Genomic DNA, 23,585 nt, shown 5'->3' with positions numbered 1-23,585 from the left:
CAAGCAATCTGCCAGCCGGAAGCCAGCGATGCTGTCAAACAGCAGCCTGAGATGTCCCTGCCGCCGCAATAAAGTCAGGACATAAATATAAGTCCTCAAGGGCTTCATTAAATGCTTTTTAAGACGTACATGTACATCAAAAGGGGACTGAAGGTGTTAACCACCCACAACATGTGCTTTTCGTTTCTCAACATACATCACGCAGTACCGATGCTTATCATGCCTGCCCCGATATCTTGCACACCGTCATGCATTACAGGAACTTGGTGTTTATTACCCAGACAACACAGAAACAGAGATAGCTGGGTACAGGTAAGTTTTTATTTACATTTTCTCTACAGCAGAAAAAAAAAAAAAAAAAAGAAAGAAAGAAAAAACAAAACACCATCCTAAAATGAATTACGTTTTTTGCTAAACCTCACCCCCCCCAATAAAAAAAAAATTGCGTTTCCAAACAAATGCTTGTTTCTCATTTGTAATAGAATGATAAAAACGCTCACCTGGTCTGCACACATTTGTATACAAAACGGATTACTGGTAACTTCTAGCAACACGCAGTTTAGATGTTCAGCACATATTTTAAATTGTAGAAATTATTTGTTTTTAATTTCATAAGAAAACTAGCACTGATACAATTATGGTTCAAGCGACAGGTTACATTCAAGAAAAAATACAGAACATGAGTTTTGCAGGGAAACCTTCATTGGGCGCAGAAAAGAAAAATTGGGATGACTCTTAAACTTTTAAATTTCTGGAGGCACGAGTCTAAAGAACGGACACATGATGTATAACACATAAGCCTTGTCCTCTCCAGATAATACTCACCTTGTCATATCGCTGCAGAACCTCTTTCGTAGATAAGTGTGTCTATTGGATTATCAGATTTTACTTATGGGGACTAAATGGAAATTTAAGCCACAAGTGTTGCGAAGGTAGGAGACACGTCCGTGTATTTATTAAACGTGACTAAAAGATGGAAGAGAATGGAAAAAAAAAATAAAAAAAAATCCGAGTCCATGCCTACCCATTTAAAAATAAACATTTTAGGGAAAAAAAACATAATTGTATATAAAAAGCCAAAAATGATTGCACGATTGGTTTCACGCCCTATCCCGTGTACCACTGCACTACTTCTGAAAAGAAAATACACTGCGGTTGTAGAAGAGGAAGCACGAACACGCACCTCTATTGGTGACAGATCCCAATCCCCACCCCCCACCCCACTGCGGATAACACTTTTTATTTATTTTTTTTAATTCTGAGTTTTGCCACATGCAATACACAGGGGTCTGCACAATTTCTCCTAAATTTTTTTTTTATTGTTTCCTTTTGGAAGTTGAGGAACGGGAGCCAGAATGGGACGATCCAGATGATGACCCGCGACGTCTGCAAAACAAAAATTCAGAAGGTCTGAACGGGATCATGGGAAAGACTAAACGGTTACATGCGTGGAATTATATACATATATCCCTGTGTAAAAGGTTTCTATTGGTTACTTTTGGGTTTCAAAAGCAGGGGGCTTTTCAACACTGAATGATGTTCTAGTTTTAGAACCCGATTGTTGCATATGATACAGTACACGGAACTTCACATACATGTAGGTGGAGAACAGTCAAATATCAGGTGTCTTAAGTAATCAAATTCACTCTATATCAATAAATGTGAGACCCCCCCCCCCAAGCTACCTAATACCCTAACATTCACCCGACCCCCTTTCTAATTCCACAGTAACCCAAACCTTTCTGGAGACCGGGATCTTGATCGTCTTTTTTTGCGCCCCCCAGATGAAGATCTAGAGCGACTTCTCTTCTTGCTCTTCTCGGGAGACGATGAAGAACGGGAACTTCTGTGCGACTGTTTTCTCGGGGATGGGGAGCCCTTTTGGGACCTGGAGCTGGATCTTTATTGATTAAAAACGAAGAGGATTTAATGCAGGAAACTCTGGACTCAGCAAGTGGGTCACAGAACAAGCTTCAGCATTTCAGATACATTCAACCAAAATACATAAATGAAAAGCAAAATACACAAAGATTTGCGTTGGAAAATATGGAAGCGGGAAGGCATCCAAAATACCCTATTACCACCAATAATGAGACATCAAATTGTGCCGCCAGCAACACCGCAAAAATCCACTAGCCATTTACATTAAATATGTTTTTATGAAGATTTGTTTCTACAGCCACTGGAATCTTAAATATTTTAAATTAAAAACATATTAAAAGAAACTTACCGTTTGTCACCGTTTTCCTCCATTGCTTTTGAGTCATATTTTTACATAAATATTTATGCTATAATCGGGTTTGAGGGTTTTCTTTTTTAAAACATTTCAGCCTCTTAAGAAACAACAAAGTGGAATCACTAAAATGATTATTTTGATTAAAAATGTAAAGCTACAGATCCTGACCCTTGTCATAGGGGTAAAATAAATTGTTGGTTATGTCTTTACCCAAAACACAGCCACCCAGTGAAGCAAGTATAGCCCCAAAATCTATACATTGATAACAGTGCTTAAAAGCTACATAATGAAAAGGTAACCAAGCCTAACGGAATCCTGGAACCAGTACTCTCGTTCTCAGCGACAGAGAGAGGTACCCTTATTCACCTTGATTTCGACCCATGAGATCTAGAATTTTCTCTTGAGCTGGAGCGAGATCGTGATCTGGAGCTTGAAGAGCTTCTCGACCGGGATCTGAAAGAACATGGGGCATATTTTTCTAGTTCTGATGAACAAGGATCTGCAGTTTCAACAAAAACACATTGGAACAACCAACCTTATCTGGAATAAATCATGAAATAAAAGATCTTACATGTAATATAGCCTTAATATAAAATTAATACAACTGCTTGAGGCATCCAATCAGCGGCAACAAATGTCAGACAACGGCTGCAACAATTATTGTTTTTTGTTGTATATTAATAGTACTCAGAGGGTTAGGGTTACCCACAGATTACTTTAATATACAGTGAGCCTGTCAAGGAAAATAAATCTGTTCCTTTAAAGGACAGCAATAAACACACAAAGCTAAAATAAAGCCCTGCTATGAAGCCATCCTGTTATAAACATGAAAGGAGACTTATAGCTCATCTGGGCCCTTCAGTGAAAATAGTATATTTTGGTAGTAGGGTTGTGGTATCCTTGTAAAAAGAAATGTTATTCAACAAGGACTGACTTGTATTTTAGGAAGACACACTGAACCGTAGATACAATACTGCGAGGAGTTACAGGAGAGAAAATATTGCCAAAAAGATATAACAATCAAATATGCAATATATCACAATAGTCTAAGCTCATTCAAGAGATAATACATTTAATAGAATAAATGGAAAATCAAGTAGATACTGACATTTTGCCTGGCTTTACCCTTGACCTGTACCCGTTTACCTGGACCCAGACCTTGAGCTTGTGTGGGAAGAGGAGTGTGAGGATCGGGAGTGAGGCGGGGATTTCGATCTGCTGCTAGGTGGGGGTTTCTTGTTTTTATTATCGCCTTCATCTTCACTGGCATCGAGGTTGTATTTTGAGAGATCCCCATCTTCATCATCATCGTCCTCGTCATCATCATCTTTCTTGTCTTTATCTTCATCATCATCATCCTACAATCATTTCCAAGACAAATTTGAGGATCGCTCATGGGAACGGTAAAGTGCGAAATAGATTTGTGTGCGTTGTCGTCCCAGGCAAGTTCTAAAAAAATACTCTGTTCTACCGTGGATGTGGCCCGTTAGCACCGGGTATTCATTTACTAACAAGCCTTAGATGACTAGTCAATCAAGGTAATGCTTCATAGAAAAGCCAGCAGCCCTATAATGTGCTTTACAATATTAACAAATCAGTTTAAACTCTGGAAATGTACTTCAGCTAAAGGGAGGTCTTAACCAATACATCCATCTATAAGCAATATACATTTGCTGCAAACTAGTAACACTCATTTTAGGTTTGATGTTAAATTACTTCATTTGAAAAATATATACACAGACTAATACTACCTTTCAAAGGTTTGGGGTCACTTGGAAAACAATACAATTTCTGGCTGTAACATAATTGCAAAAGGGTTTTCTGACATTCAATTAACGTTTTAATAAACACCACTGGACGTGCCACTGGAACACAGGAGTGATGGGAGTGATAAAGGGCCTCTGTACACCTATGAAGAAATTCCATTAAAAATCAGCCGTTTCCAGCGACATGCCGTTTACAACATCTGTCCGTGCTGGATTTCTGATCCATTTCATGTTATTTTAACAGACAAAATTTGCTTTTATTTCAAAAACAAGGATATTTCTAAGTGACCCCAAACCGTCGGAGGGTAGTGTAAAATTCCAGTGTATGATATAATAGAGCTTACATCATCCAGTTTATACTTGGAGAGGTCTGCATCTTCATCATCCTCCTCCTCTTCAATTTCTGATTCCTTTTCAGTACCCTTCAAAATAGATTTGGAAGCAGGTGGCTTCCCACGGTATTTCTTCTTTTTTCGACCGAACTGACAATAAAAAGGAACAAAAAAAGTAAGTTATTTTTTTAATGTCCAATGTGGGTTTTTGCTAGAATATCATAACCTTTTGGGGCTTTAGCCCAAATAAACACAAAAAAGGTACGATGGGGTACATGGATGAAGAGAGAATGCTGCCACCACAGCAACAATAAGTGCAAACAAAATAATATAACATGACTAGCTCCTCTCTACACTTATTTATTTAAATGGCAGACCCACAGCACATGTGCAGGAAGTATTTTTAAGTTCACATCCTGCTTTCAGTAAAGGCAGTCAGGGGAAGGAGGGGAAATTCAGCATTTCTATATTTTTTACATGCAAAATAGACCCCAATTTGCATAAAATAAATAAAAAAAACAATGGGAATTTAAGATCGTGCCATGGGGTAGGAAGGGTAAATTATGGAATTATTTAAGAATCTGCAACAAAAATTGTGAGAAGAACCAGACCTCATCATATTCCCCATCAGATTCTTCACGTTCGATATATTCCACATTCTCGCGCTCGTTAAATCCTCCACCGTAACCTATAAAACCCAAAAGACAAAATTAAGTCAATGATTTCCCTTCAACGTAAAATATAACAACTTACAAAAACAAGACGTTTCCCCATACACACACAGAAACAAAGGATGGAATACAGCACTCAGTTGTGAGATGCACGATGTCTGTGTGAAATAAACTCACCTTACCACTTGAGTGCTGAGTCTCTGCTTCTTTATGCCCCATACACACAGAAAACAAGATAACACTCTGCAAGCTCATCTTACATAAACAGCACATTTAGGAGAACCCTGGATGTCGGTTACTATTGCAGGGCTTTTGGGTATATTACTGAGCCGCTTTATAGCAGAAACAGGGTTACTATTATCAGGCTTTACTTATACAATTACACAGCGCTCCTTAAAGAAACCACATTCAAAGGGTCTGACAAAATTAGCACCGACAGACCCTTCGAATGTATCAGACACGTTAGGTAGAGGGGCTCGGCTCGCAAGCTTACTGGTGTATTCTCATATGTGGAGTTCTCGGTCACTCTCAGAATCACTTTCCCTGATCTACGGACCTTCTTGCTGCAATAAAAGCCAGCGCAGACAATACCCGTAACATTAACCCTCCTTTACTAAGTGTCTGAATTTCTTTAAATAAAAAACTAAATTTATATTATGCTTGAGTTTTTAGAAATCTGGTCTTATTGCAATAGAAACCAGTGGAACGCTCCAATAAGCAAGGACATTTTCCTGTGGTTGTTATGGTAATAAATCCACTATAAGCATCAGAATCACCAGATACTTCATATCTTATACGTGTGGATCAAGCAAAGTTTGGAAACATTGTAGATAAGATAAACCTAGACTTGTGCAGCTGCTCCTTACCAGTCCTCTCCTCCAGCTTGGCATACTTGGGTGTGTTGCACATGTTGCACTCTGACCGACGGGCCCAGTTCACATTTCCACAACTGATAAAGAGTAGAAGAATATGTATGTATTAAAACGTATTGAGCGATAACAAATGTTCTTATGGCTTTACCGTTTACAGCATATCAGCGCGGGAGGTACAGTCAGAAGTACAGGGGTCTAGAGACATTTTGATTTGAGTACAGAAGCCATGAGTACATTGAAAAAGGGGGTCTCTGCTCTGCTTACGGTCTAAGTAGTAGTAGTAGAACAATACATACATATGGGCGATGATCTACAGAGCAGGACTTGATCCCTGGGAGCTTTCTGTCACCTAAGTGTTTGATTACTATGTGAAAGGCATTTGCTATTTCCAGCTCATAGAAAACTGTCCCATTCTGAATTAAAAAACAAAAACTGTCTGCGCTTCTTACCCTAATAAAGTTGGCAACAAATATATAAACATAATATAAATGAGAGGTTTTGGTTATATGAATTGGCCAAAGCATAATTAAGCTCACCCGCCACGTCAAGGCACACTCTCAATAGGGTGAGAACCTACTCTCACTTCTCACTCGTATTACATATTTGTATTATTTGAGCCTGTGACTAGCTTAGCGCACCGACATTTTTTCTTTTCCCCATTCTGAATTAGTCTGCCTGACCTCTAAGTTCTACACAAATCCTCTCCTAATATATACAGCAAAGGAAATCTTTACAGAAAGGGGAGCCCTCCTAATGTTAAGTTGCCAATTCATTTTTTCCCTTTCCTGTAGAAAATTCTCATGTTTAAGAAGGTCCCTGTTTGCCTTCATCTGAACCAAAGCAATTAGGAATCTCTTGAAATGTATGAACATAGATATTCATTACTCAGAGAGTCCTATTGGGTGAGTAGGACAGAGACATTCTACGGTTTACCAAAAAGCCGTATAATAATGACCCTAGCGTGTGTGTTTTTCTAGTAGAATGGCCGAAAATACCAGCACTATGACAAATACACGGCTCTTCTCGAAACATTAGTTTTGTTGAACCAGAAACCTATGGTGGGAGTTCGGCTTTAAAAGGCGCACAAATATTCTGAGATGGGGTCTGATGACATCCTTTCAAAACGTTATACAATACTGAAGAGTCGGTGTTTGCTTACGTTTTGCACTGCCAGTCGTTGGCACTAAACAACCCACGACTCTTTTCAGCCAGAGTTTTTCCAATTTCAGTCCCGCCGGCTTTCATCATCTTCGCATCGGTGGTTTTTTCTACAGGATGGGTGGAAAAAATAAATCAATTATATATATTAACACGACTGATTTAACATCAGCATTCCTAAATTCCAAATTAAACTTAATAAACGTTCTCACCTCGTCCACACCTGTTACAGCTGGTCCTTCGGGCAAAGTTAACATTTCCGCATCTACACCATTGGAGGAAAGAAAATACAGTAAGAGAAAAGTGCATGAAAAAAAAAAAAAAAACACATGGAAAGCAACCCAACTGCCTTCTGATCTCCTGTTCACACAACTATGCTTATATAAATATTATACATTGAATATGAATCTCACACCGTAAAGCCAGTCCACATCATTTGGAACAAAGTGGTTCTTGAACACATCCTGCACAGCCATACTGGGTTTTCAATGTTACAACCATTTATTATTATAGGAAAATATCTGCACCGTTGCAGATATAGTGAAGAACAAATAAGCCCCCATCTAATCTGCCGTTTTTGTCCTGCTGTAAAGGCTTAAAACGTAATCAGTCCTTCATCTTGACCCAGTAGCCATATGGATGTTAAAATTCCCAAACTGTATTAACGTCTACTACTTCTACTGGGAGGCTGTTCCATTTATTTGCCACCCCCTACATGCACTCCAAAAATAAAAAGATAACAAGCCAGTTAATTGCTTTAGCCCAGGGCCTTAAGCTACAAATAGAAGTTGATTAGATATTAGTTACAGCTGCATCTCAGCTTTATTTTATTTTTTATTGTTTTATATAGCGCCAAATTCCATAGCGCTGTACAATGGGTGGACAGGACACAACAAGTCGTATGTAACATAATTTGACTTACAGAGACAACAGGTGAGAGGGGCCCTGCTCAAACGAGCTTACAATCTTGTAACTGTGTCACGTAGGTTTAACCCTAAACGGTGATGTTAATGAGATTGGATGTTTTGAAGTGGAATATATCCCAGTATCTTTTGAGCCCCACTCCAGTGTTTTTTTTACCTAATCCCCAATATCCCTGCACCATCCCAGTACCTATGACCCCATTCCCAAATTGCCCCATCCAGTACATTTGACCCCCCCATCTCCAAGCACATTTGACCCCCCCCATCTCCAAACACATTTGACCCCCCCCCATCTGCAATGTTCTGCTCCTTGGCCTTATCTGCATACCTCTCACACCATTTCCAGCAGTCCTGCCCCTTCCACAACTACCCTTAGGCCTACCTGCCTCTCCCCTTTTCCCAATAACCTTATTCCCTTGCTTTACCTCCCCAATACCCCCTGTATTCTAGTCGTCTCAATTTCACCCTTGCCCCTCCTGTGCAGGCCTCATGCGGAGGATGCATGGGACTGGCCTTAAGCAACCCCGAGAGAGGGTGAGGTGGTGCCCCGGCGGTAACTGCCCCATATCCCCACAGGCTGGAACCTTCCCGGAGAATTAACCTTACTTTTTATCCGGGCAAATCCAGTCACCATCGCTCACACGAAAATTCTTGGTCGACATCTTGGCAGCGGCCGCCCCTGTGTGTGGAGGACCCCGCTTCAGGCGTTTACCTATATGCCTGCACCCCAATAATCTCACCGACCACCCCTACTGAGATTGGCCCGCAGGGTGGTATCCACACGCCGGGATTTGTAAAATGCGTTCTTCACAACGGAGATGTGATGCGTAAATGAAATCAGGCAGTTGCACGGGCAGTCCTAAAAGGCCCCAAAGCTCGCGGCTCACTCGAAAAGGAAGTACGTGGCTCCAAGGTTGCCATGGTGACTGCATAGTTATTATGGGTAGGGGCGCGCAACCGCAGTGAGGAGTTTAATTGAGCGGTTAAGTTTGTTGTGAATGACAGTATCGGCCATAATTTTCCTGAAAACATAAATGTCACATTTCTTTGATTATTTTGCGTATTTTGTAAACCGAGTGAACGGACAGATTCTCGTGTTTTTGTTTTTACCTCAGTCTCAAAGTGAACGGGTATATTCAAAGGGTTTTTACCCCAGTCTCAGGGTGAATGGACTGGTCTTTGCCCCAGTCTTGGGCAGATTCTCAGTCATCTCAGTGTCAAAGTGAATGGGCCAAATCTAAGGGGTTTTTACCCCACTCTCAAGCTGAATGGGCAGATTCTCAGGGTCACGCTGTCCTTCATATTCTCTTCTCATGCAATGATATCAGAGCATTCTGATTGGCGCATTTCTCCCTGCTAGATTACAGCTGGAATCCCTGCTTGAATACAGGTGACTTAATTCAGAATATCTTTACCTCCAGACCAAGTCAGGTCGGCTGCCGCCATTAGCGAGTCGCTGTTAAGGGGTCAATATCTGAATGGCCTCAGGCAATTTAGAAAAGCTGTCAGATATTTTGGAACTTAAATGTTTATGCGTCTGCAAAACTTTATTAATAATGACGTTTAAAAGGTGCAAAAAGAGACATTTTTTCCCTGAAACTAGAAGATGTTTTGGAATCCCGTGAAAATTCACTGACCACCTCGGCCCCCGGATTCTGTGTTTTTTCGGACATATTTTTACGTCTTTAAATATTTTGGTGAATTTTTTGATTTTTAATTCAAAGTGGAGTCCGGTAACCCTTTCATGACCAAATCAACAGTAAAGGAGGAATTTATCAATGATTCAGTTACTGCAATATTTGCATTCCTTGGAACTCTGGGTGAAGTCCCGCTTTTCCGGGAAGCTTGTTATCTCTGAAGGGGCGTAGCCCTGCATGGCACCGCCCACCGACATCAGGACTGCCCACCCGCATCCTTGAACAAGGGAAGGCTCCAGGTAGCTGGGTGTTCCCAGGTATGAATATTTTGTAGTCTTTTTTTTTTTTTTTTTTTTTACGCATATTTAAATTATTCTAAATTTCTTAAAGATTTTAAGCCTGAATGCCCATTTTGTTGTTAATTAATTGAAAATATTATACAAATTGTTTTTATAATAAGAAAAACTCTTTGAAATGTTGAACTGACCTCATGGTTAGTGGTGTGATTTAATCCTGGGGGGGACCCTAAGTTGGGTGTAAACCATTTCTCCGGGCTCCATTGCCGCCGGAAACCTGCTAACACTTAGGTCGTCTTAGATGTGGACCTCGATGAGATGGGCTGTCGGATCGTTGCTTTGGGCCATGGCTAGCCGTACTGGTATCAGCCGGCCTCTGTGGTCTGATTGTACCGTATGCGTGAGGAATGGAGGGAGTTCATATGACCCCGTAACTAGAGTCTGACGGTGTGAATTTGCATCCTAGGCCATCACTGGCTCAAACAACTGCCACCCCTCTGCACAAAAATAAATATAAATTCCCCTGTTTAATAGTGTAATGGGGGGACACAGAGAACATAAGAAAAAAATGGGTGCAGCAACAAATCCTTGAACAGTCCGTACGATCGAGGCTTCTGCTCTCCTATCTCTCAGATCCGTCCTTTTCCTTTGTGATGATAACCCATCTTAATTATTGCAACCCACCACTAACTGGCCTCTCCTGCCTTTTTTTGGCTTCAACCCAACCTGAATGCAGCTGCCAGTCTCGTTTTCTTATCCTGTTGCTCTTTATTTGCTGCCCCCTGTGCCTGTCCCTTCCCTGGCTTCTTATAACCCCTGACCCACGCAGCCCTTATTAATTCTGTGCCCACTATATCTGCTCATCTCCCAGTATCCTTAAATATCTTTACCTCTGCCACGAAAATGTTCCATTCGTACAGGAGCAAGTGGTATTTTACATATTTAAAAGAATCCTATCAGGTTTTGCCTGCCTAACTGGACACTAATGGAAGTCTGTAAAAAGAACGGACTCCATTAGCATTGCCATAAAGCGTCAGCTCAGTGTGGTGTTTGAGCCGGGAAAATCACCCAAAATATCACATGACTGACAGCAACGGCGTCTCCAGGCACCGCAGATAAAGGAAGTTTATTGGGACAAAATTACTGGTGGTATGTTACAGTATACAGTGCTGGGGGTTATATGACTGTATACAGCGCTGGGGGGTTATATTACTGTATACAGCGCTGGGGGTTATATTACTGTATACAGTGCTGGGGGTTATATGACTGTATACAGCGCTGGGGGTATATTACTGAATACAGGGCTGGGGGTTATATTACTGTATACAGCGCTGAGGGGTTATATTACTGTATACAGCGCTGGGGGGGTTATATTACTGTATATAGCACTGGGGGGTTATATTACGGTATACAGTGCTGGGGGTTATATTACTGTATACGGGACTGGGGGGTTATATTACTGTATACAGCGCTGGGGGGTTATATTACTGTATACAGCACTGACAGCACTTTCATGCGACTTTCTAGTTAAAATCCCCTTTTGCGTTTAATGGGGTTTTTAATAGGATAATTGCCTACATTGTCAAACACAAGTCAAGCCACGGGAGCTGCTAATGACGACAGTTTAACAATATTAAGCGAGAATATTGTGTTGCAGAAAGAATAAACAGTAAAGCAAGAACAAATTTCACAATGGCAGATAGACAAAGCACTTTTATTAATAACCATGTTTATTCATTTTAGAGGAAACGTTGCAGCAGAAATATAAGTCTGTAAACAAAAAGGAAGCTCAGAGTTTTCCTGACATATTAATCATTAATTACGGTAGGAATGTACCTGATATTGTGTGAGTCCGCAGTACCGTAACGGGCCACTAGATGGCAGCATTTCCATTAATTTGCCCCCCGAAATATTTTTTTATTATTTGGGTTTTGATCTCTGTCAGACAGAAGTTCCCTGAGTTCCTCCACCATAAGATTTATGGACTTTGAAAGCAAAATGACTTAAGCTCATAAAAACCAAGATAAAACACAAACAGCTGGATTTCGACTTCAAAGAGGAAAATGCTTTTTAAAAGTTCTAATGTAAATAAAACACACAAAAACTGACCGTTTCAGCTCACCTGGGAACCTAAATACGGCTTTCTTTTGAAATGTCCCTTAAATTATAGTGCTGTATGTCTACTATACGCGTCAGCAGTCTCTCTGTCATGACACGATCCTCAAACTATTGAAGCTTGTATGTATTGTTTCACTGTTATCAGGTTTCTGAAATACCCATTATTTAGGATTTCTTATCTGGTACCAGCAGGGCCGGTCCTCAACCATGCAGCACCCCAGGCCCTTTGTTGACCTTCTCTATCCTGCCCACACATTAAATCTTATATACATTTTAAATGCCAGTGTAGGCATAGATCTCTTGTGCTTGTCTCAATACATTGTCGTGGCTTCTGTTGCACCTTTGCCAGATACCCGACCAAACTGAGGGCATGTTTTTGGGGTGACTGCGGGCGTCCCCCCTGGTCCAGACATCCTAGGTACCTGCCTGACTCGCCTAGCAAAACGTAATCCATTTATTAAATAACCTATAGCTTGTGCTGTTTGGGGGACTCGGTGTAATTGTTTTGGCGCTATGTAATTTCAAAATAAGGGCTTTTTATTTAACCCCTTGGTGGAGCAATGTGGCAGAGCTAGCAGTATTTAATCTGCCTAAGACAATCAGCTAGTTACCAGTAGGGGAGCGATAACCTAATGAGGAGGAATAAAAAGAATGACTCTGAAAACATGAACTTAAGGTGGCTGCTTCCACGTTATACACATAAGGCGGTACATGTTGTTTATTTTAATCTGCAAACACTATTACATGGATTAATTTAGGGCATATAACTGACAAATGTAGAATCTGGGAAAAGTGACAGATCCACTTTAATTACCCCAGATCCCTGTTGAGTCGGATGGTCTAATGATTAAAGAAGGTGCATGTGTAGTGCTGTAATATTAGAACCTGCTTAATACACAAATAAATGAAACGCATGTGCCTTCGTCAACGAATATTGAATTTCAAAGAAGAAAGAGTCAATGGCCTGGACTTAATGCTGAAGATAAACCTGTCGCAAGTAATAGGATGGCAAAACCTTGGATGGATTGCTATGGAACAAAATTAGGTAAAAAAAAAGCAGATATTCAGTTTATTTATTAACCTGACATAAAATGTGTCACTGTTTTTAAGCTCATTTTTTTCATTGCAGTCAAATGTATGATTATTTAATTATATATGATAAGATTGATACAGTGTTTCTGAAAGGAAGTAGTGTTAAGTTCACTAAGCAGTGTCAATCAGCAACGACAAGAAAACCAAAATAAACACTCAGTTCATCCTTTTACAGCGATATTGTATGACAATGAGGTCTATTCTCTAAAATGTGGGCTGTCAAAATATGGGAGTTTCTCTTCAATAGCATCTCATTCCTCCCTACACACAACACTATCCCGCAGCCCCTCTGCTTCCTGTACACAGCACTATCTGGCAGCCCCTCTGCTTCCTGTACACAGCACTATCCTGCAGCCTCTCTGCTTCCTGTACACAGCACTATCCTGCAGCCCCTCTGCTTCCTGTACACAGCACTATCCTGCAGCCCCTCTGCTTCCTGTACACAGCACTATCTGGCAGCTCTCTCCCATCCACATGCAACACTGCCCTGCAGTCCCTCTGCTCCTTGTACACAACATTATCCTGCAGCCCCTCTGCTCCCTGCACACAACACTAACCACCAGAACCTCAGTGCCAATTCTCGATGATGCTTTTGTAGGTCACAGGGACACGGCTATTTATATGTATAGAGATGTTATCGCCCTATCCCACTGAGCACAGAAATGAGGTCCCTCCCCAGGTTGATCTATAATTACTCCCGAACCCCACATTTTTTTTACTTAATTTCAAATTCAAATTGTGTTTTTGTTTTATAAAAGAAAAATGCAAACTTAAGCAAAGACGTACAAGTTGTATAAATATAAGTGCTTTATGAGCATTCGCGTGCAACTTTAGTCCAACCAGTCTGGTCAGTGGCATTAACTCTTTACGCAAGTCTTAAAAGTGAGTTGAAGACGCAGTCCTTTGATCACGCGCGAATGCATAATGACTTCCTGCAACTTTGAAAAAAAATTCCTGGATCTGAAACATTCTTTAGAACGAAGCTCAAGTGGATTAGCACCTTGAGAGTCATTTCTACCTTGTGTTATCTTCCTCAAACTGCCCGTGTAATAGGATGACCAATGAAATGACAAAACTTTGCTACGTTCTCAGAGTGCTCCCATCGGGTAGTCTGCAGCAATGCCGCGCTTTCATTTCAATGGCGAGAGTGTGCGAGGGCGCCTTAATGTCATTCCTAACTACGGCATTGAGGCAATTCTTAAGAGTTTACGTTGAATCGTTCACTAAGTAAATACGTTTTTTTTCTGCTGAGCGCGAGACACATTATAGATTTTCTAACTCATTTAGGGATCCCATTTCTTTAATTGCAAAAAACATTTAAAGTACAATTATATGTACAACAAATGTAGTAACGGGCCATCTTACCACGGTCATAAATTTTCGATAGGTTTATAGATCTAAGGAGCTGTATTAAATTCTCTCTTAATGTATGCATGTACCATAAAATATAGTACGCACAATTTACCCTGGGAAAGGTATTATATACCTTTTTTATATACAAATTATGCAGCGTTAACCACACACGTCCCAGCTGCCAAAGAACAAGATCCAGTGTATCTTCGGCCGCGACATCAGTGTGGGTTCCAGTTCAAGTCACAATCAGTGCTGTGCTCCAGTGCCCCAGCATTGAATGAGTTAATAGTAATAAGAAAAATAATCTAAAATAAATCTTCAGCATTGATCTGGAAGTCAAGGGTTCTTGCAGGTCAGTTGTTACAGTCTGCAGCAGTTCAAACTGCTGATGAATATCACTCCTATTGGCCATGAGTGATGAGATCATTATGACAGCCACTGGATAACCCCTCCCATCAGTGACACCTATCATAAAGAGAGGGCTGTTAAGATAATCCACTCACAAAAAAGAGCCTTCCAGGACCAAAAACGATAAGTGTATTGCTATATACGCACTCTCACTTTAAAAAAAAAAAAATTACATTTTTTCTTTTCTTTTTTTTTTTTTTTTCTTTTTTCAATTATGACGGCTTTTAGCCTAATAAATGACCAACGATCTGATCAATGATGCAATTGATCAGTCTCACCAATCATCAGCCAGTGATCTCATCCGGTGGGTGCGTGTCACACACACAGGTGCATTTCATTTTGTGTTATTTTACATTTTATGTAGTGTCATTGTGATAATAGTGCCTTTAAGTGACATTAAACGTTCTTTTTCCACCCTTAAGAAAAGATTTAAAAAACTTCACATGAAAAAGTCTGGAAAGTCAGGAATTTAAGATAAAACTACCGTATAATAGTATTTTCCTATTGATAATGATGGTCGCTAGAAACTGAATCACTTTTTATTGTTAACTGAATTTTTTTTCTATATGTTATGGATAAATACACAGTATCCAGAGCCTGATCTCGGGAGGGCAATCACTCTAGTACACAACGATACACAGATACACCAAGACACAAACGCTAACACAAGCAGACACATTAACTGACATAGACAATGACACTAACACGACCAGACACTCAACACCAACTAACATGCACACAGATACACAAACCAACATACCCTCACACACACTCATATGCACAGACATTCACACTACAACACACAAACACACACACTAACATATCCAGACACACATTAACATACCCAGACACACGCACAGTCATTCACTTACCATGATGAAGCCTCAGCCTGTCCTTAATGCAGCCTACACACAGTGCCAACTTCCACGATACTACCACGAGGTCAATAAACCTGCCACCTCCTTGAAATTAATTAAATCTGGATTTACTCAGGATTTAGCTGTTTATGCCAACAACCGGAGCATGCTGCCTTATTTCTTGTGGGGGCAATTGCCCTGTTGCCCACAGATCTGCCCAAGTATACAGTTTATACCCCCTGGATGCACACCATCAGAAACGGATCCACCTGCACCCATCCTGCTGTGTCTCCTAACTCAATTCTGTTGCTAATTCCCTGCCTCCATTAAACATTGCTGTGAATATTCTAGCACATAACCCTCTTCGCGGCTTGTGGGTGTTTTTTTCCTGTAAATATTGTGCGATAATATATTTTGAAGAATTAATTTCTTTGGGCTTTTTTTTTATGAGCCACGAGATCACCCTGTGGCATTAAAGCAGGTTAATTGATGAATACACCTGTCCTGTTTTTCTAGCCATTTCACATTAAAGAGCCACGGTGGGTTGGGGGGCTCGGATAACGCGCTGCCTGTATGGATCGGATAATTCCAGTTGCGTGCCTGGGTGAACATTGTGCATTCATGGAGAAATACAGACTTAAATGTGTCAATAGGATTAAACAGTTTTGCATTAATTTGTGTTTAAAGGGAAATTAGCACCTTACTACAACTTCTGTTAATTATCACCATCTGAAAAAATAAAGAGAAAAAATTCTTAACTGGTGATGGGCTGGATCCAATACTGGAGAAATATCAAAAGTAATTGAGCCGCAATCCTCGCACAGATTAAGTTGGGGAATCGTGACATAAAAACAGAAATGTTGGCCAAGATTCACTAACTGAGATAAAATGTTTTAAATGATTGGTTTTATTTTAAATCTATCATTTTCTATAAAAATCAGTTTAACTAATTAGAATAGATTCATATCATGCATTAAGTCCAGACATCTATGTCTGTGATTGAAATAAAACCCACCTGGTATATGGTATGGGCAAAATCTCAATTTTTACAGGACAATTCCAGTTTTTATTCACGGTCACGCTGTACCGGGTAAATAAAATCTATTATTCTTCTGAATTTCCCAACCCAGCCACACCTCAAACCCCACCCGCTAAGAGCCCCCATACATTTCCACAGCCCACTAATTAAATGTTAACCCCTTAAGGACCAGGATGTTTTTTTATTTTTTTTTGTACCCTTTGTGACCAAGGCTGTTTAACACTTTTGCTGTGTTTATAGCAGTCGCTAAGTGACTGTTTTTCTGTGATGTCACTTGTCGTTAAGTGGGTAAAGTAAGGCATTATACATTGTATCTCAGCCTCTGTAGGTTTTAGCTTTGAAAAGAAATTCCGAAAAATTATACGCTGGCGTCTTTAAAACCTTTCGCTTTCAGCACAGTTTATGCTGTGATTGGAAACAGGGCGCTCGAGGTGGTTGAATAGCGCGGAGAGGCCAGATAGAGTTTAGTTTTCTGTAGAGAGAAAAGAAAAACAGTTTTTTAGCCCGTAATGTGAAATATTAAACCTTTTTCACTTGAAGCGGCTTCAGCCAGTAGCCGCGCGGAGCACCTAAATCTCAGCCTGTAATTTCCCTTACATCTATTTCCACTTTAAGTGACTACATTAAAAGTCAGCCTCGTTCCTCTCAGTGGGATATTCGGACATTAAATCTATTTTTCAACCGTGTTGCCAAGTGGACAAAAGCGATATGCTCTTTAATAGCGTAACATATATATGTTTATCTTTCTCTTGCAGATTTTTTTCTCTGAAGAGACTTTTTTGGATCCTCTTAAAACTCACATTTATATTTTATCCTCAGATTAAGATTGCAGAACACACAAAAAAAAGACATTTCCACAAACCGTATTTATCTTTGGAGATACAGTATCCAGGCTCTAAACAGATGAGACGCGAGATGAGACGTAAGATCTAATGTTTCGTGGTGTGCCTGTCAGGTCACATTAGGCCCTTCCTTAGTTTGCGTAGGTTTAACAAAGAATGCATTAAATCCCCGAGGACGGGCTCTCTCCCGGCCGTACGACCAAATTTCTTCCGAACTAAGTACGAATGTCTTCATTCTAATGCGCAAATTTGATTTCGCCTCTAACCATCAATTAAAATGTTACAGAATGTGCAAATGAGTTGAATCGTTATTCAAAATTCCATTGGAAAATAAGAAAAGAGTTTACGTATAACAGAAAGTGGCTAGTTTTCTGGAATTTGGTTTTCCTTGTAGTTTAAAGGGGAAACTTTGTTGTAAATATGTTTTGGAATTCCCAGGAATATGAAGCAATGTTAGCTAATTAACGATATATAGACACATTTCTTAGTAATCAAAGCAACGAATACTATTCAAAATCTCCATGAATCTATGGCATGAATATTGGGGGTCCCGTCACACTATATGGCTGTATATCGCTTCTCCCGCCGCTACGTCAAAGTACCACAAGTTTGGCAAGTCCTATCTAATTTTGTGTGGCTATATTGCTTACCGAGGAGCTGAATCAATGGAACTGCACCGCATTTTAACCCAAATGAGACCACCTTTTATGCTTTTTGTGTTGTGCGCTCCCCTCGCTGTGGATATTTGCAGGTTCTGACGAAGCCTTAAGGTTGAATAGCCCCTCCTGCCGCGCGTGCCGCATTAATGGTGTCCAGAGAAGGATTTAAATTGCTGGAGAGTCTTATTTGGATAAAAATACAAAGTGCGGGGAAATTATATCATCCCATTGCGATGAAGCACTGAAACAGAGGTCTGTAGGAACATGCTCCTACCAGAGGAATTAAGAAAGGTAAGATATGGGGAGAAATAGGAGAGATAAAGAGGGGAGAAAGGGGAGAGATAGTGGCAACAGGAGCACATGGGGCAGAGGACGGGAGATGAGAAGCGTGATATAAAGCTTTAACCATATATAGCGGTTTTAGAGTGATGGTCTACCCACCTCTTAATGGCCACATTGTAGAAGAAATCAAGTATAAGCTACCGTGGAGATATATATATATATATATATATATATATATATATATATAATAAATTGCCTGTGGCCTGAGGGGCTATAAATTTCATTATCCTTAGGATCATCTGACTTATGATACTCTAGATGTATCATCCAACGTCCTTGGGAGTAATTTTATCTGATGCCTTTAAGGTTGGGCAGGCAACGTAACAAAGCGCTGGAGAAAGCAAGCGAGAGACGTTAGTGTCAGGAAGACGGTGCTGGTTCTGCCACTTTACAGATCTTGGGGGCCAGTTCTGGAGACCTGCATCTCCAGAAGGGTAGAGACAAATTGAAGAGAGTTTAGAGAAGGGTGACTAAAGTACATAAACACAAAAATCTGAAAATTCACACTCAAAATCTGCCCTTTCACCCTGAGAATCTACACATTTACTACCCCTACTTTTAGAATCTTAGAATATGCTTAGAATCGGGTCAGACCGTGTTAACTTGCAGTATAAAGAAATAGCATCCGTTTCTAGTCTTTTTTTTCCTCTTTTCTCTATATAAAGGAAATTAAACAATGAAGGCAAAGTTTTGGACGTTATTTAGTCTGCAAAACGCAATTTACCCTTCAGGAAATAAATGACGTGCCGTTATCAGACGCTGTCCTATTAATTTTTTCCCAGTGTCTCTGTAGTACATTATAAGCCAACACATTCCCTAATTGTCTCTGTTTAGTAATCTTGATTGACAGCCGAGTTTCACGCTTACAAGACTTAGTCTGCACCGTGTGCCTGGTAAACATTATTATTATCTTTTATTTATATCGCGACGACTATATACTCATCGTCTGTGTCACTAATTTTTACTCTTTCAGAGCTGGACAGAAGCATACATTGCAAGTGTCCCCCCCCCCCCCAGTTTAGTCTGTCTCTTTGGAATGAAGATCCCTGATGCCCCTCTCTACTCCCATGTGACCCTCTTTCTTTCTCTGATACCCTTCTTTTCTGGGAGCTTAGAATGTTTGCTGGATATGAGGGGATCGCAGGGTTCTACAGCCCTTAGAAACCCACTCTATTGTGAAAACAGTCATCTTAACGTATCGTTGCCAAGACCCACATGGTTATTACTTCTCATTAAGTTCTTCACCTTATCTTTCTGTTGCTGATTGTTGCTGATTGGTTCAGGCAGCCTTTGCAAGGGTGGAGGGGAAGAAGAAGGGAGTGGACTTAATGATCAGATAATGCTAACTCAACAATCTCAGATTCTCTGCGGTTAATGTTTAAACATAATATCTCTAAAACAATTGCACCAATTAAACAAAACCACAAGCTATTGGAATTCTAGATCGACCTACGACAGCCACGAAGGTTCCCCCTTCAAATGCCAAAACTTGTTTTAATAATCTCCTTCTTTCTAAATTTAGAACCAAATTCTGCAAAACTCAACAAGGAAAATAAGTATGTGTCGCAGGCAGCACGATCGATCCGTGTAAAGATGCCTTTTTCCTGGAATTAGAGCCCAAATGTAACACAATAATGACTATTTATTGAACAGCTGTGTTAATGAAGCAGAACAGAGTCTGTCTTAATATAATGCATTCTGATTCCTTTGCTGGGCCGGATTAAATACGAGCTGCATGGCGTGTAAAGGAAGACATACAATTACACGGAATGAAGAGCAGTCGAATGTATCGCTCTTGCCATTGGTCTTATTGATTTTGTATTTCTAACAACTCTTCTCAGAGGTTCATCAGAATATCTACAAGTGGATCTCAAACGCTCTCTTTTTCGATCGTGTGGAATGTTGATGTATCAGGGAAGGAATGTTCCGAGACGAATAGGGCTGGTTCTACCAGGTGGTCACTTTATGGTGGCTACTAGGAAGACTCAAAGGGGATTACTAGTAGAGTTGAGTGAGATAGTGTGACCTTGAGTCCAATGACCAGCTCACTTTGGTTCCTCATAAGAGGAGGATCATGAACCGGTGCTGAGCCAGGAGTATGAAGTTGCCAGAATGCCTTGTACTCTTCCATCATTACCTTCACCATCTAGGAGGATGGTTGTGAAGATCTGTGTATTCATAGGGTGAGGCAGCTTGGGAATGAAGAATTAATTTTTTCTGATTAAGCCTCACGGCAAAGCTTGTGAGAATTCTCTCCATTGGCTTTGTTATTATACTACTTTTTTCAATAAACTTCATATTTTTAACCCAACCGGACTTCTGTGGATTCATCAGTTGGAGTATGGCGATGCATTCATTGCTCACACTTTTGCCTTTCAATGAAGAAGCAGCAACTCAGAAAAAGCCATCTCTAGATCATAAAATAATGAAGATATTGAATATGGAACATAACTTGGAGACACCTTAGAACTGGAATCTAAAGGTCAAAATCTTTAAAAATGTTAAAATAGTAACCATTTTATTAATATAACAACCTAATTATCAAAATATAATACCATACACTTAACCTATAATATGGACTTTTAAGTTCTGGTCTGCCCGATCAATCTCAATGAAATGATTTATATCTAGTTGCAGATGAAGCCTTTCAGAATCCCATTAATTAGGTTTGGGGAAAAAAAAATAAAAATAATAATATTTAAAAAATAAAATAAAACAATGATTCCCATGTTGGTTTTTGGATGGCACAGAAAAGTAGGTTGTTTTAAAACCTCTGAGACACTAAATGAGTGCAAAAAAGGTCAGGTTCTAAGGTACCTCCAAGTCATATTCAATATTTAATATCTTCAATATGTCATGATGTACAGATTGCTACAGAGTAACAGCAAGAATCCCAGCTTTATATTCTGAATTTTATTATATCTGCTTTCATTTGGTTCGTTATTTCTATGTTCTCCGTTATTTGCTAAAATAATAATAGAAAAATACAAAACAGGAAACCAATAACTTTAATCAGTTTGGCATAATCATGGAGACCAAACATTTTGTTTCTTCCACTGTTTTCACCAGCATCCAGTACTTCTGACCACGAGTATGATGTCATAACCTAGAACCGGCAGAGAGGATGACAGGCAAAGAGGACTGGAAATTACCGAAAATAGTTTTTTTTTAGTACATTAAATAAATTAAAGAAGAATTAAATACATTGTGTCAAATTCCGGTGCTGTATTTTCATGATGGGGTCATTTTTTGTTTTTTTCCCTCCAATCTTAATTTCTTTCCTTAATCTCTATTACTTTCCGGAAACATATGAAATGTAGCTTTCTAAGTAAAGACAAGGAAGATGCAAGATTTTGTTTCCCTTGTATTTACGGATATTATTGAGAAAACCTCTTTTTTTAAATCCCTGCAGGAAATTCGAGGGATTGTCATGCAAATTGGTGACTTCGGTATACACTTCACCTCGAAGATGAGTGGAACGACTTCAAGGAATGTTTCAAGTAGACTTCATAATATACCAGCCGTGCTTATCGAATAACAAGGAAAAACTTAAAGGGGAAAATGTACCTTAAAAACTAAACTCATTTATTAAAAACCACCAATGCTTATTAATTGCTGATTGGTGTTAATTGTTTGGGAGAAAAAAACTAAGGGTAGGAGGGGTGGCAGCCTGTGGCAGAGCCAGCATTCTCTAATCAATTCACTGTCCCGAAGTTTTCTCTCTTCTCCTCCTATCACCCTTACAAAGGCTGCTAGAACCAATTAACAACTTAACAACAGGGGGAGGACCCCTACCAGTGATGATATAGCTAATAACGCTAATACACTGTAAAATGTTAGTGTGTGCGGCAGTGTGTTATGGATGTGATGCGTCTTTCCGGCACTCCGTTATTCACACTCTAATCTTTAAGCTTTCTGTGCTGTGAAAATGCTTTCCCGTTTGGGAGCGCGTGACGGGCGAGCCTTTGGGGGGGGTCTCGTATCCTTAAAACCCACAGGAGCCCAGTCAGATGGCGCCGCTCGTTCCTCCGCTCTGACGTTCGTTTCTCTCATTCTATTGTGTTCAAGAGATTTCTCTCTTTGTGGAATCCATTCTGAACCTGACCTACTTTTATATAGGACAGAATTATTATAATTATAGATGATATATTTAGTCAGAAGAAGCCAAAGAAATGAGAAGGGTGTAATTGGGAATATGAGCAATTTTCTGCTTTCATAATGTTTTTCAAGGCTGCAGAAATACCTTAAATGCTGTATTTAAAGATGAAGTCTATGGAAAAATATTTTCCACATTGAGCATAACCCCCAGCGCTGTATACGGTAACATACCCCCCCAGCGCTGTATACAGTAATATAACCCCCCCAGCGCTGTATACAGTAATATAACCCCCCAGCGCTGTATACAGTAATATAACCCCCCCAGCGCTGTATACGGTAACATACCCCCCCAGCGCTGTATACAGTAATATAACCCCCCAGCGCTGTATACAGTAATATAACCCCCCAGCGCTGTATACAGTAATATAACCCCCCCAGCGCTGTATACGGTAACATACCCCCCCAGCGCTGTATACAGTAATATAACCCCCCAGCGCTGTATACAGTAATATAACCCCCCCAGCGCTGTATACAGTAATATAACCCCCAGCGCTGTATACAGTAATATAACCCCCCCAGCGCTGTATACAGTAATATACCCCCCCAGCGCTGTATACAGTAATATAACCCCCCAGCGCTGTATACAGTAATATAACCCCCAGCGCTGTATACAATAATATAACTCCCAGTGCTGCATACAGTAATATAACCCCCCAGCGCTGTATACAGTAATATAACCCCCCAGCGCTGTATACAGTAATATAACCCCCAGCACTGTATACAGTAATAACCCCCCAGCACTGTATACAGTAATATAACCCACCAGCGCTGTATACAGTAATATAACCCCCAGCTGTGTATACAGTAATATATCCCCCCAGTGCTG

At 40.1% G+C, this 23,585-nt stretch overlaps 1 protein-coding gene across 1 annotated transcript; it reads right to left on the bottom strand.

Moving 5' to 3' along the window:
• Window positions 1-1,297: 1,297 nt before the first annotated feature.
• LOC149278413 (uncharacterized) lies at window positions 1,298-8,620 on the bottom strand. The gene is made up of 10 exons (XM_089502025.1): window positions 8,565-8,620; window positions 7,248-7,300; window positions 7,037-7,145; window positions 5,872-5,954; window positions 4,946-5,022; window positions 4,347-4,484; window positions 3,383-3,594; window positions 2,603-2,689; window positions 1,739-1,900; window positions 1,298-1,386 (listed from the first exon to the last, which is right to left on the bottom strand). Exons 1-10 carry the CDS (start codon window positions 8,618-8,620, stop codon window positions 1,317-1,319), a joined length of 1,047 nt encoding a protein of 348 aa, XP_089358151.1. The 3' UTR covers window positions 1,298-1,316.
• Between the last annotated feature and the right edge of the window lie 14,965 nt (window positions 8,621-23,585).

This window comes from Sceloporus occidentalis, unplaced genomic scaffold (genome assembly GCF_023333645.1).
Source record: "Sceloporus occidentalis isolate IW3139 unplaced genomic scaffold, rSceOcc1.0.p SCAF_190, whole genome shotgun sequence".
NCBI classification, from domain to species: Eukaryota; Metazoa; Chordata; class Lepidosauria; order Squamata; family Phrynosomatidae; genus Sceloporus; species Sceloporus occidentalis.
This window is presented reverse-complemented; position numbering and strand designations above follow the sequence as displayed.